Source organism: Canis aureus, chromosome 8, assembly GCF_053574225.1.
Source record: "Canis aureus isolate CA01 chromosome 8, VMU_Caureus_v.1.0, whole genome shotgun sequence".
Lineage (NCBI taxonomy): Eukaryota > Metazoa > Chordata > Mammalia > Carnivora > Canidae > Canis > Canis aureus.
In genome coordinates this window covers 66,399,019-66,411,179 of record NC_135618.1, presented here as the reverse complement: position 1 = coordinate 66,411,179, position 12,161 = coordinate 66,399,019, and the positions used below count along the sequence as shown (strand labels likewise).

General features: G+C 41.8%; 2 protein-coding genes across 3 annotated transcripts in view; one reads left to right on the top strand and one right to left on the bottom strand.

The window, feature by feature from the left end:
* The window catches only part of EIF2AK1 (eukaryotic translation initiation factor 2 alpha kinase 1), a 32,954-nt gene that overhangs the window by 1,534 nt on the left and 19,259 nt on the right, over positions 1-12,161 (bottom strand). The window contains exons 11-14 of the mRNA XM_077907765.1: positions 9,915-10,015; positions 4,179-4,293; positions 3,834-3,916; positions 2,336-2,569 (exon numbers count right to left, since the gene is read on the bottom strand). Of these exons, the coding sequence (XP_077763891.1) occupies positions 2,336-2,569; positions 3,834-3,916; positions 4,179-4,293; positions 9,915-10,015 (533 nt within the window). The remainder of the gene's footprint in view (positions 1-2,335; positions 2,570-3,833; positions 3,917-4,178; positions 4,294-9,914; positions 10,016-12,161) is intronic.
* ANKRD61 (ankyrin repeat domain 61) lies at positions 5,826-9,398 on the top strand. 2 transcript variants are annotated; one of them, XM_077907771.1, is made up of 3 exons: positions 5,826-6,110; positions 7,020-7,114; positions 8,294-9,398. In XM_077907771.1, the coding sequence occupies exons 1-3, from the start codon at positions 5,895-5,897 to the stop codon at positions 9,237-9,239; spliced, it is 1,257 nt and encodes a 418-aa protein (XP_077763897.1). In that variant the 5' UTR covers positions 5,826-5,894; the 3' UTR covers positions 9,240-9,398. The 2 variants fall into 2 exon arrangements, with proteins under 2 accessions (XP_077763897.1, XP_077763896.1); XM_077907770.1 differs by having other exon boundaries at positions 5,827-6,110; positions 7,017-7,114.

Here is a 12,161-nt window from a genome sequence, read left to right as displayed (position 1 = left end):
TGGCGCAGCGGTTTGGCGCCTGCCTTTGGCCCAGGGCGCGATCCTGGAGGCCCGGGATCGAATCCCACGTCGGGCTCCCGGTGCATGGAGCCTGCTTCTCCCTCTGCCTGTGTCTCTGCCTCTCTCTCTCTCTCTCTCTGTGACTATCATGAATAAATAAATAAAATGTTAAAAAAATAAATAAATAAAAAAATAAAAAAAAATAAAAAAAAAAATAAAAAAATAAAAAATAAAAAATAAAATAAATAAATTAAAAAAAATAATTGACAGATGAAACTGGCCAACAAAGATGGAAGTGCGGTGAGCAAATGCAAAGTAATGATGCATCATTGCACCCACATGATGCATCATTGCACCCACATGATGTTGGAGGAGAAACAGGCAGCCATGGGGGTGCTGCTCCCACCACCACCAGACAGATGCGGTGTGCAGCCCCAGTACTGGGAGGAGAGGAGTTAACATAAATGAGGAAAAGGACGAAGATGTCCCAGAGAAAGTGATACCAGCAAAATTCACATTGGAAGAACTCTGGGAGCTATCTCACTCACAACTTCGAAAGTCCAAAAGATGAAATCTTGGCCCCTGATCCAAGCTTAGGAGTATACAGTTTACCGAGGCACAGAAAAGGCACTCCATATCTGGAGTTCTATGGTGAGATGCAGGTAGGCACTATTCAAACCATTCCTGAACACATTAATTCTTCATTATAGTACACTAAATACTAGTTTTATAACTTGCTTTGTTTCCATGTGCATCTGCAACTGAGTTTTAATGTTTTGAAAACATTTGTAAGGGTCATGGGACAATCGTAACTTCCCATGAATTACTAAGATCCCCTTGCGTGGTTTGATCTCAGCATGGTCGTTTTCACAGTCCTGTACCAACAACCACACAAACCACAGACTGCTTGTACAAGTTTTCTCTATATAGGTATGTATAGGCTATTTTATAAATTCAGCAAGAGAAATACCATAAATGCCACCTAACTACGGTCTCTAATAGCTAACATAACTGGGGGTTAGAAAATCCCTTCTCTGGGAGATAAATTTAATCAACACATCTGCTGTTCCCAAAGACTCAGAAAAGTACTATACCTACCTGTTTACTATTCAAGCTAGTAAAATTCACCATTTTACCTGAAACTTAGCCTTAAACAGAAAATAAAACAGTGGAATAGTTTACCACAAATAGGTCCCAGACTATGTACGTCAGAATGACTACTGCCCCTTCTCCCCACAGACTTCCTTAAATAGGTCAGAGCAGCCGGGAGGGCCTAGAGACTGTACTCTGAGGACCAATGCATCTAACACAATGCTGTTCACACACCAGAGGTAAACCACTTGGGGATGTTATTGAATGCAGATTGTGATGTGATATGTCTGGAGTGGAGCCCAAGGCCCTGTACTTCTCAGCAGCCAGCAGATAACGCTGATGCTGCTGGTGCAAGGACCATGCTTGGGGCAGCAGAGAACTAGAGAATCTGAATGCATCTTTGAATAAGCTTTTGATAAATCCTAGAAAGTTTCTGGAGGAACAGAATGGATGAATCACGTTTCTAGTACATGTAGACTGGAGATGGTACTTGGCACTGTGGTTACAGCCTGGAAAGAGGAAGGAAGGGACTGCCCTAGGGCGATCCCACATCACAGGACTGAAAACCAGAATCACACACTTGCATGCTAAAGGATCGCAGGCTGAGGCAGTCTATGCCACCCTCATTCCAGCTCCCCACAAGATTTCCTCCTTTTACCCTTTGGCATGTGCCCCCTTTGACTAGGAGATAAAAGGTTATGTTTATAAAAAGTTATATCGTAGTTGGAAAACCAAAGCCTTTTGACTTAGCAAGATGAAGCTAGAAAGTAGAGCCTATAATTGCAATTTTTAGACAGTTGGTCACCTTGCTTACTTGGACTCTGAAGAGTGTGCTACTCAGAACTCAGAGAATGAGTTTAATCTGGTTTCCATAAACGTTTTCTAAGCTCAACTGTTCCTCATGAAATTGGATTCACAATTTAAATTCTACTTTAAGTTTCATACTTTCCCCAGTATTAAAAATACACATATATACAAGAACTCCTGGCTGGCTCAGTCAGTGGAGCAGGTGACTCTTGATCTCAGGGTTGTGATTTTAGGTGTAGAGATCACTTTATAAAAGAAAAAACGAGGGACACCTGGGTGGCTCAGTGGTTGAGTGTCTGCCTTTGGCATAGGGCATGATCCCAGAGTCCCACATCAGGCTCCCCACAGGGAGCGTGCTTCTCCCTCTGCCTATGTCTCTGCCTCTCTCATGAATAATAAAATCTTTAAAAAAGAAAAAAAGAAATATGTTACATACATTTCCAGAATTTTGGAAAAGTTCACTTTGCAGCAGCTGAAGAGCAGATGGTCTCTGAGATGCATTCCTTCTAGTTAAGTGCTGGATGTACTTGGCTTGCACGGGACACCTCTTACTGAGGGAGTCAGGTATCTGACCACTTCTTAAACCTGTTAAAATGTGTACTCGCTCCATTTCTGTTCCAAATGGCTGAAAGAGCTCTAGCAGGATCACACCCAAGCTGTACATATCTGACTGGAAAAAGAAGGGGAGAGGTAATTTAGTAGTGAAACACAAAGGGAGACTAACATCTCCAACACAAGATGACCATCCTCTCAAACACAAGATGATTTCTAAGACAGGACAATTCATAGACCCTATGATGCAGGGAACATGGTGGCCAAACTTACCCCCTCACAGAGGCAGGTGTCTGCCACCTGGATTTACAGCCCTGGGGAGAGCTGATATGGTCACAATCCCATCTCTTCAACACCACAAAGGGAATCCACGGGCACAAAGGATGGCCAACCAGGTAAGGGTCAGGGAGAACTCCCACTACTCCCCTGAAAATCCAGGCGTGGTGCACCCTGAGCGAGAGATGTGAGCTCACACATGCTGGTGCCAGTTCCAGGGCTTGGGTTCCCTGTGGCCTGCCTTGTCTCCCCTCTACCTCCACACACAGGCATCTAGTAGAGTTTAAGAAACTAAAAAATTTGTTCCTTTTCCTGAAATCATCTCTTAAGAAAGGTCTTTACCAGACAGGATTTGAGGAAGAGCTATGGATTTTTTTTCCTGGCAGTTCATGCCCAGTCTGTAAAAAGCTGAATGATTCGTCAAAAGGAAGAAAATGTACTAGGCTGTTATCCTGAGGAAAGGATTTACTTTAATAATTTCTTCAAGGAACCAAATGAATTAAAACTTTTCAATATCTTCACTCTTCAAAGGGAGTCAAGTGCTATACTTCCCCAGAGCACTTTTAGCATGTATTTATGAAAACAGAAGAAAGGCAGACTGAAAAGGCTTCTATAAATTCTAGCTTCCTGGGGATCCCTGGGTGGCGCAGCGGTTTGGCGCCTGCCTTTGGTCCAGGGCGCGATCCTGGAGACCCGGGATCGAATCCCACATCGGGCTCCCGGTGCATGGAGCCTGCTTCTCCCTCTGCCTGTGTCTCTGCCTCTCTCTCTCTCTGTGACTATCATAAATAAATAAAAATTTAAAAAAAAAAAAAAAATTCTAGCTTCCTGAGGTGAATTGTGACATTTTAAGAGGAAAGCTCATTTCAAAAATAATTTCTGACACCCACGGATTTAGAAGTGGTAAAGTAGCCCGTAAACCAGTCAGATTCAGGTAAAAATTGAGGTTTCCTGTTAACCGCAGTTTGACATAACAGATAACTTCCCCTATTCTGTTATCTCCAAAGACACCTCTACACAAGAAATAACACTGCATTTACTGTGCTCTTTGTTATTTATGACAGCAGAGAAAGTCCAGCAAAGGGGGGAAGAGCAGCAAATACTACCTTGGCGTCATAGTCGGATCCTTCCAACTGCTCAGGTGAAGCGTATAGACAAGTACCCACTCTGGAAGTGTGTGTGGGTGGCCCTGTAATTTGAAGAGCCAAACATTAAAAAAACATGGTAGAGTTCACACTGTCTACACTGCAGAACATAGAGCCTAAACAGGGCAGTGTAGGGAACGATGGCTGCTTTTTTGTCTTTACCTCATTATTGCTATTAAGTTTTTATGAGTCTCTCTGAATACTGACAAGTTCAACCGTGTTTCTTTTTGTCTTAATGCCAAGAAAAAAGAAAGAAGAAAGAAAGGGAAAGAAAGAAACAAGAGAAAGGAACTAGAATAAACTTACTCTTCCCATCTCTACCGATCCAGTCTGTGTTCTTTTGAATGATGTCTGTGCAGGCCAGACCAAAGTCTCCTATTTTTACTTGCTGATCAGGGCCATGAAGAAAAATATTTCTTGGCTGTAATAAAACAGAACTCCTTGGTGTTATTAAAACAGTAAAAATGTGTAGACATTAAGAGTTTACAACTGACAAGTAGCCCCTCAAAAATAAAAAATCAGAGCAGTGGTTCTAAAACTAGGCTGCACATTAGAATCATCAGGGAGCTTTAAGAAAAAAACCACCAATGTTCAAGCCATGCCACAGACCAGTAAAATCAGAATTATTGGGTGTGGACATAGGCAGCAATATTATTTAAGTCCCCATGTTACTCCACGTTTGAGAACCACTAACACACAGCACACCTTGTACACAAGTGCTCCTCAGCCCTGACTGGGCATCAGAATCCCCCAAGAGGCTTTTAAAAACTACTGTCCCCTCCAACAAGTCAAAGACTGATTTATTTTTTATTTAAATTTTTTTTTAAAGATTTATTTATTTACTCATGACAGACACAGAGAGAGAGGCAGAGACACAGGCAGAGGGGGAGAAGCAGGCTCTTCGTAGGAGCCTGATACAGGACTCGATCAAGGATCCCGGGATCATGACCTGAGCCGAAGGTAGCCGCCCAACCGCTAAGCCACCCAGGCGTCCCTGATTTTTTTTTTAAATGAGAAAACTTTGATATTTTTTAGAAGCTCCTAGATGACGCTTTTATGTCAGCCAGAGTTAGGGGCAACTAGGTCACACTATGAAGGTACCCATTTAGCTCTATTTAAGCAACCGAGGCCAACCCAAAACTTCTCCCAATAGAACTAAACCTGTGGCATTGAAAACCTGTACCCACACTGGGCAAAGAGGGGATTGCCACTCAAAATGAAAACATAGGGCAGCCCAGGTGGCTCAGAGGTTTAGTGCCACCTTCAGCCCAGGGTGTAATCCTGGAGACCTGGGATTGAGTCCCACGTCAGGTTCCCTGCATGGGGCTGCTTCTCCCTCTGCCTGTGTCTCTGCCTCTCTCTCTCTGTGTCTGTCATGAATAAATAAATAAAATCTTTAAAAAAATAAAATAAGGGATTCCTGGGTGGCACAGAGGTTTGGCGCCTGCCTTTGGCCTACGGCGCGATCCTGGAGTCCTGGGATCGAGTCCCACGTCGGGCTCCCTACATGGAGCCTGCTTCTCCCTCTGCCTGTGTCTCTGCCTCTCTCTCTCTCTCTCTCTCTCTATCGTGAATAAATAAATAAAATCTTAAAAAAGATTAAAAATAAAATATATTTAGGTTAAAAATTGGGTTTTCTTACTTTAGATGTAGTAATTTTAATTTTTGACTTTCAGTATAAATTCCTGTTTTAGCTCTTTTCTTTAAGCTCTGTTTTTTTTTTAAATAGCTGAATGGAAGAGAGCACAGAAATAACCTTAGGTGTAAGGTGATAATTTGGGTGTGTTTTTGTGATTGAGTCAAGTCCAAAACACTATGCTTCTATTTGGCACTGTAGGACCTGGGAACAAAGCTTGAAATAGTTCGCTCTAAGATAAAAACAAATCATGTTCACAGCTACAATTCTCACTGCTCTAGAACAATTCTAGAATGGAACTGAAGGGATCATAATGAGACTCCAACAAATCAATTCTGTCACAAGTGTCCCCTGAACTTCCAAGTCCCCACTCTTACATTTTGCTCATGGGAAACATAACCAGGAGAGGCAGCAGGGAGCTGGCTGCAGAGGGCACCAAGCCCCCAGAAGAAGGCCCACCTGCGGCACTCCACACCAGGCTCTATGAGGCCATCATGAGGGAGGACCGCTCGGCAATCCAGGCGCTCCTGAGGAGCCACCCAGTCAACCAGCCTATGACCATCCTGGCCAACTCCATCAGCTACCGAGTACTTCTGAACCAGGTACCCCCCACCTCTGCTCTGTCACCTGTCGGGAAAAGTCACGCTGCTTTGCGAGGCCCACCACTGAGGTCCTCAGAGCTCCTGGCGGCCCCCACCATGCCCACCCCAGGACAGTTCACTCCGCACACCATGCACCTCCCTTCCCAGTGACACTCGCAGGCTGACATGCAGAAAGGCCAGAAACCACTTGGTTGGCGGAACATTAACATCATCTTCTCAGATACACCAATGGCCATTATATCTGTATGAAGGAATTATTCTTTCCCTTTTATACGTATGACTTTTCATTTTCTAAATTTTTATACAATGATTATTACCTTAAAATTTTTTTTCCCAAAAGTCACCATCTCCTTTACCCTGACTTCTTCTCTTATCCTTTCTGAGGAAAGGAAATCCTTTCCTGAGAAAGGAAGTTATGCTGTAAAAGTCACTACTTAGTATATATGTATTTTAAGAACTGGCATAAACAGCTCTGCTAATCATAGAAGACATGCTGTGTTATCTTTGAAACCCTGGAAATGTAGGTTTTACTACTGATACTATGACTTTGGCAAAGCCTTAAAAACCATAAAACCTACTTGTCAATCACCCTGTGGGTTAATTTAAGGACACAGTGACTTAGTTGCATTTACCATTAATTTTACACTATGAGCTCTCCACAAGAATCAGCTTCGAAAGCTTTATGTAAGTTATTTCTGCTGCACTGGTAAATTTGCATTTATGTAAAACACAGATTTTATAATAAGAATCTCACTAGTTTGGGGTCTTTTAAAATAGTCAAAAAGAAAACTTCAACGCATTTGAGGAACTAAATACACTTATTTCCTCTGGAATAGCAGGCTGACACAATGATTTCTTCTCACTGCACAGGGCTACTTATAACATAGTCTGCTTTCTCCCTCAAAGCAGACACAGTCCATCATCCCCATTCATCTGGCTGTCGAATTCTGCAAGGCACAAAGTTTGCTTTGTTTGTTAGAACATGGGGCTGACCCAGAAGTAAGGTGAGTTAACTCAACAGCAATCAGATCTAAATGAGGATATGCATGATTTAGATGTTACTCTCCCCAGTCATGTCTGGACTCATCCATTCTTCGGGGGCTATGGACTACAAAATACCATAACCATGTCTCGAATGAACCAATTTCTTTACTGACTAGATGAGATACTCTGAAAAACTGGCAGTAATCTAGGAACACAAACCAGTCTGCCCACTTCAAGCATCCTGAGAATTAAGTGCTCAGCAGTGATGATGTGGAAAACACATGAAGTCCTGGTCACAGCCCTCAGGGAGTTAGTTTAAAACCCTCAGTTAGGTATGGAAAATAAGTAAACAGAAATAGACCATGGATTTTCTTTTTACTACCCACTGTAAGAATACACTTCACGATAAAGAAATTATCTCATTCACCAATACATCTTCACCACCTTAAATGACTGCCTGACACTATGTGCCAATAAATACTATCTTAATGAATGGAAGAATCACATGGTATAAACAATCAACTTCTTGCCCCCATAACATTAACAGAAAGTAAAGCCCTAAATGCTCAACATGCTCCAGAATTGCTCCTTGACCTGTCTGGCTCGAATGACCCTCTCCCCCACCCCATAGAGCCCTGCCTAGCTCTGCAGATGCTCTTCCAGTCCTCCATGACTGGATGTCACCAATGTACCTCCTCCTCCACAGGACTCCTCAGTACACCCTTTCCAACCCTTCCAACCACAAGCCGGCCCTGTGGGGCCTCATACCTCTTAGAACTTTGCCCATTTGCAATACTGACCTAGTTATTTAAGTATGTTTAATGTCTTTTATGCTAGACCATCAGCCCTGCAAAAGCAGGGACTCTGTGCTATTTTACCATATCCCGAGCATGGTGCCTTACGCTAAATAAATATACACAAACTGAAAATCATTTTCAAATTTTAGTAGAGCAGTCAGATGTTTATAATAAACAAAACTGAAACTGCTATAGACAGCTAGGACCCTCCATGCTGTGATGCAAACCACCCCATCCCTCGAAATGCTGTGATATCCCGAGAAACACAGATTTTCAAACACCTCTTTAAAGTAGTTGAGGGGAAGTACTTTCAATAAATGTCACCTTCTTAAGCACTAATTCTTAGTGTAGAACTGCTTCCATGGTGAATACAGTATAATCTGCGATTAATAACTATTCTAGGGACACAAGAGGCCTCACCACACTTCACCTGATGTTACTGCACTGGCCAATCATTTCTACCATACGGACAAAACCGGGGAACAGAATCCAAAGGATCCTGACAGACATTCAGAATAATGCTATGATGTGTCTCCGCATTTTGTGTGAACACGGAGCTCAAGTCAACGCTCAAGTAGACAATAGCAACAAACATTCACCCCTTCACCTGGCCATAACCTATGGGACCTATCCAGTTCTCTCTATTTTAGTCCAAAATGGTGCCTACGTCAATGCCATTAACGAATCCAGCATGACACCCCTTCACATGGCTGCCAACATCCTGAATAAGGAGATGATGGAAATGCTGATAGCCTGTGGCGCAAACGTTAACTGTGCCGTCTCCTCCACAGGGAATACAGCCCTCAAGCTGGCAGTGTGCACCGCATCCAGCAAAGCCGGCCGACTGCTGGCAGCAGGGGTGAGCTGCATCCGTTTGCTGCTAATTCATGGAGCCAAAGTAAATGCCCGGGACCATAAAGGTCAAACAGCTATCCATGAGGCATGTTTTGGAGGCAGAGAGGCAATAATCAATCTCCTGCTTGAATTTGAAGCAAACGTTAACATATTAACAAGAAACGGGGAGTCTCCGATATACATGTACCTCCAGCGAAGTTCCAACATCAGGGACACAGGGCTTCTCGCCAAGCTATTTTACCGCTCTTATCCTTTAAGACTAACCAATAACCAAGGGATTCTACCTGCAGGAATCATGCTGCCAGAATTCCACCTCTTAAGGGAAAACCTAATAAAGTTATCTCAAAAACCCTTATCCCTAGAGGACATCTGTAAAAGAAACATCAGAAATATTTACGGTGAGAAATACAAACAACACTTAAAGCAACTTCTCCCAGTGCAGATCTGGAACTCACTATATGGTTATTATGACTTAGCTTACCTCTTGATATAGGACTTCAAAGTTTCACCAGCCACAGAATTTCAGTAACTCACACAGCATTTTCTGGCTAGACTCATACACAGAAAACACTTAACTCATCATCATGTACATCCCAGATGTACAAACTGGTTCTTAAACTTTTTTCAAAAAATAAAATGATTTGCACATTAACTTTTTGTTCCCAAATATTTCTTTAAAGACATTTTCCACAATTTCTTTGTTCAAAAAATAAGCAAATTAAAACTCTTCTGCCAAAGAAGTAAATCTATTTTCTTTCTTGATACAAGGTCTTTTGTAGATTAAAAACCGGAATAATCATAATTTTTTAAATAGCAGAAAAAAATTTCCCATGTTAAATTTCCTTTAAGATACATAATTGTAGAAACAGATTTTACCTCTAAGGCTGCTATAACATGAGGATTTTTGACAGCATTAAATACATTTAACATCATCTACTATATGAGTACTCTGAGCATACTCACTACCTGAAACACACTACTAATCCTCCACAGAGAATTTTCAAATGCCCAAAGATCACTGCCTTAAAATTCAATCAAAAGTTCCAGACTCATGGGATGAGGATTTATACAAAAATAATGATAACCCTCTAAGTAAATGAAAGGGGACACATAATTTCATTTAACTCAGTGAAGCAACACCACGTCCTCAACTAGCCTCCCCACTTACCTTCAGATCTCTGTGTACGATTCCCATGTTATGTATGTAAAATACACCTTCCACCAGTTCTTGAAAAATCTTTGTTGCAACACTGGCCATGACATAAGGACCTTGAAATAAAAAAGGAAGTTTTATTTCTCTTTTTTATTCATCAACATCTAAACGTTACCTAGTTCTAAACACATTAAATACATTAACATAGTTCAGATTTGCAACAGTCAATATTCCAAAATGGTGAAATATAAGCAACAAGAGCTATCTCAGTTTACAAAGAAACCATCACAAACTAGTGCCCTAGTGAATAGATTTGGTGTCACTAAGTTCACCCAGAGCCCCTGTATTAATCAGTGTGTAAACCATTCTCAGGCATAAAATGGCTGGATTAAATTAGGTTTAAATCTCCTTTAAACTTCTGACACTCTGGGGTTTAACACTAATAAATCTGGTGTCCTAAGCCTATTGTGGATTAAAGACTTACAAATAATGAAATTTTTAAGAAAAGATACATTATGTTAGCTCAAAGAGTGAGCTCCCATTATGTGGGAAGATTTGGAATGCTGCATTTTCCAAAAATGACTGACGAATGAAAAATGAAGTATACAGGGGAAAAAAGCAAATGTTTTCATTCATCTATTAACATGATAATACAACAGACTTTAAGGGTAGAAAAGTTTTGGGATCCCTGGGTGGCTCAGTGGTTTAGTGCCTGCCTTTGGCCCAGGGTGTGATCCTGGAGTCCCGGGATCAAGTCCCACGTACTCGTGTCGGGCTCCCTGCATGGAGCCTGCTTCTCCCTCTGCCTGTGTGTCTGCCTTTCTCTCTCTCTCTCTCTCCCTATGTCTATCATGAATAAATAAATAAATCTTTAAAAAAAAAAGGGGGGGGGTAGGAAAGTTTTGTAGGACTAAAACTGCTAAAGCAAAAAAATTCTTGCAGCTAAGTAAATTTGGTGCTCTCATAATAAGAACTTACTAGCTCTTGTCTCCTCAGCCATTTTAAACCGTAAATACATAACATGTAAATACAACATGCTCCCTTCTCTTCCTGGACAAGCCTACTTTGCTATGCAGCTCACCTATGCACCACCTTCTCCTTTTGCACCAGCTAGCATGTAACTCAGGGACCTCAAGTCCTTAGCCAAGAACTTGAGAAGACAGAAAACTCTCACGTGTCTGTGTGTGTGTAAACACAAGGGGGGCTACTTATAAGTACTGCCACTACCATGCCCCTCACACTGGAGTGACCATTTGCTGCAGAGATGGAGGGCTTTGGGACTTTCACAGTCACCCAGAACAACTACTTTCCTTTGGTCCGTCTATAATAGGTGTCTCACTGTAACCACCTACCATATCCAAACAATGGGTCTCTGTCGAGGGCTCAATGCCACATATGGACCTGATCCGGTGAGAACAGCCTCCTCCGTTCCTCGGCAATGCATCCCTTACCCTGAGTGTTCCAATCCTCACACTCAAATTTCACAGCAGAGGAGACAGTCTGAGAGCAGTTACCTGAATGGTCCTAAACCTTATCGCCAGTGACTGCAAGGGCCAGGATTCAAACCTGGGTCTCTCACACATGGACTGCTGGGAATGACTGTTGTAAAACTGTACTAGATATGAAGGTATGTAACATTGGTGGAATACTACCAAGTTAAACCTTTTTAAATACTTTTAAAAGAAATATGCATCATGCTAGCAGTATCCTATCTTGCCCTCTCTGTTTTCATAAGCTTATTGTCCTGGATGTCTGAAAGTCAGACTTATCTCCTATATCATGAAGGACTCATGACCTACTTTCCAAATGGAAGTTTAAAGATCAACAACTACATACAAGACTTCAATAAACCATTATTCTTTTTTATAGAGACATCTGCGCCAGCACTACAATGCTCATGCAGCAAAGAATAAAACTTTACAGGGCAATGAAAATACCCCACCCATTACTTGCCACAACCAAACTGAACAAAGTATGGCAAGTCTTGATTACATAGTAAACCAGAGAAGCAGCAGGGGGCATCGAGGAGATGCCTGAAGGAGGCATTATGTTTCTGCCTCCACTGGAAGCTAAGATTTTGGGTGGGTTAAATGACCTATATTTTAGACCAAATAAAGAGTTATAGTGTCATTAGGTGTGAAGAGCAAATGATTAATAATCAGTATTTAGCTGAGTCTTTACTTAAAACCAGGTCACTTTTATTACCAGTTTTGATCACAGAATAGTGATTTTCAACTTTGGCTACACATTAGAAACAAGAAA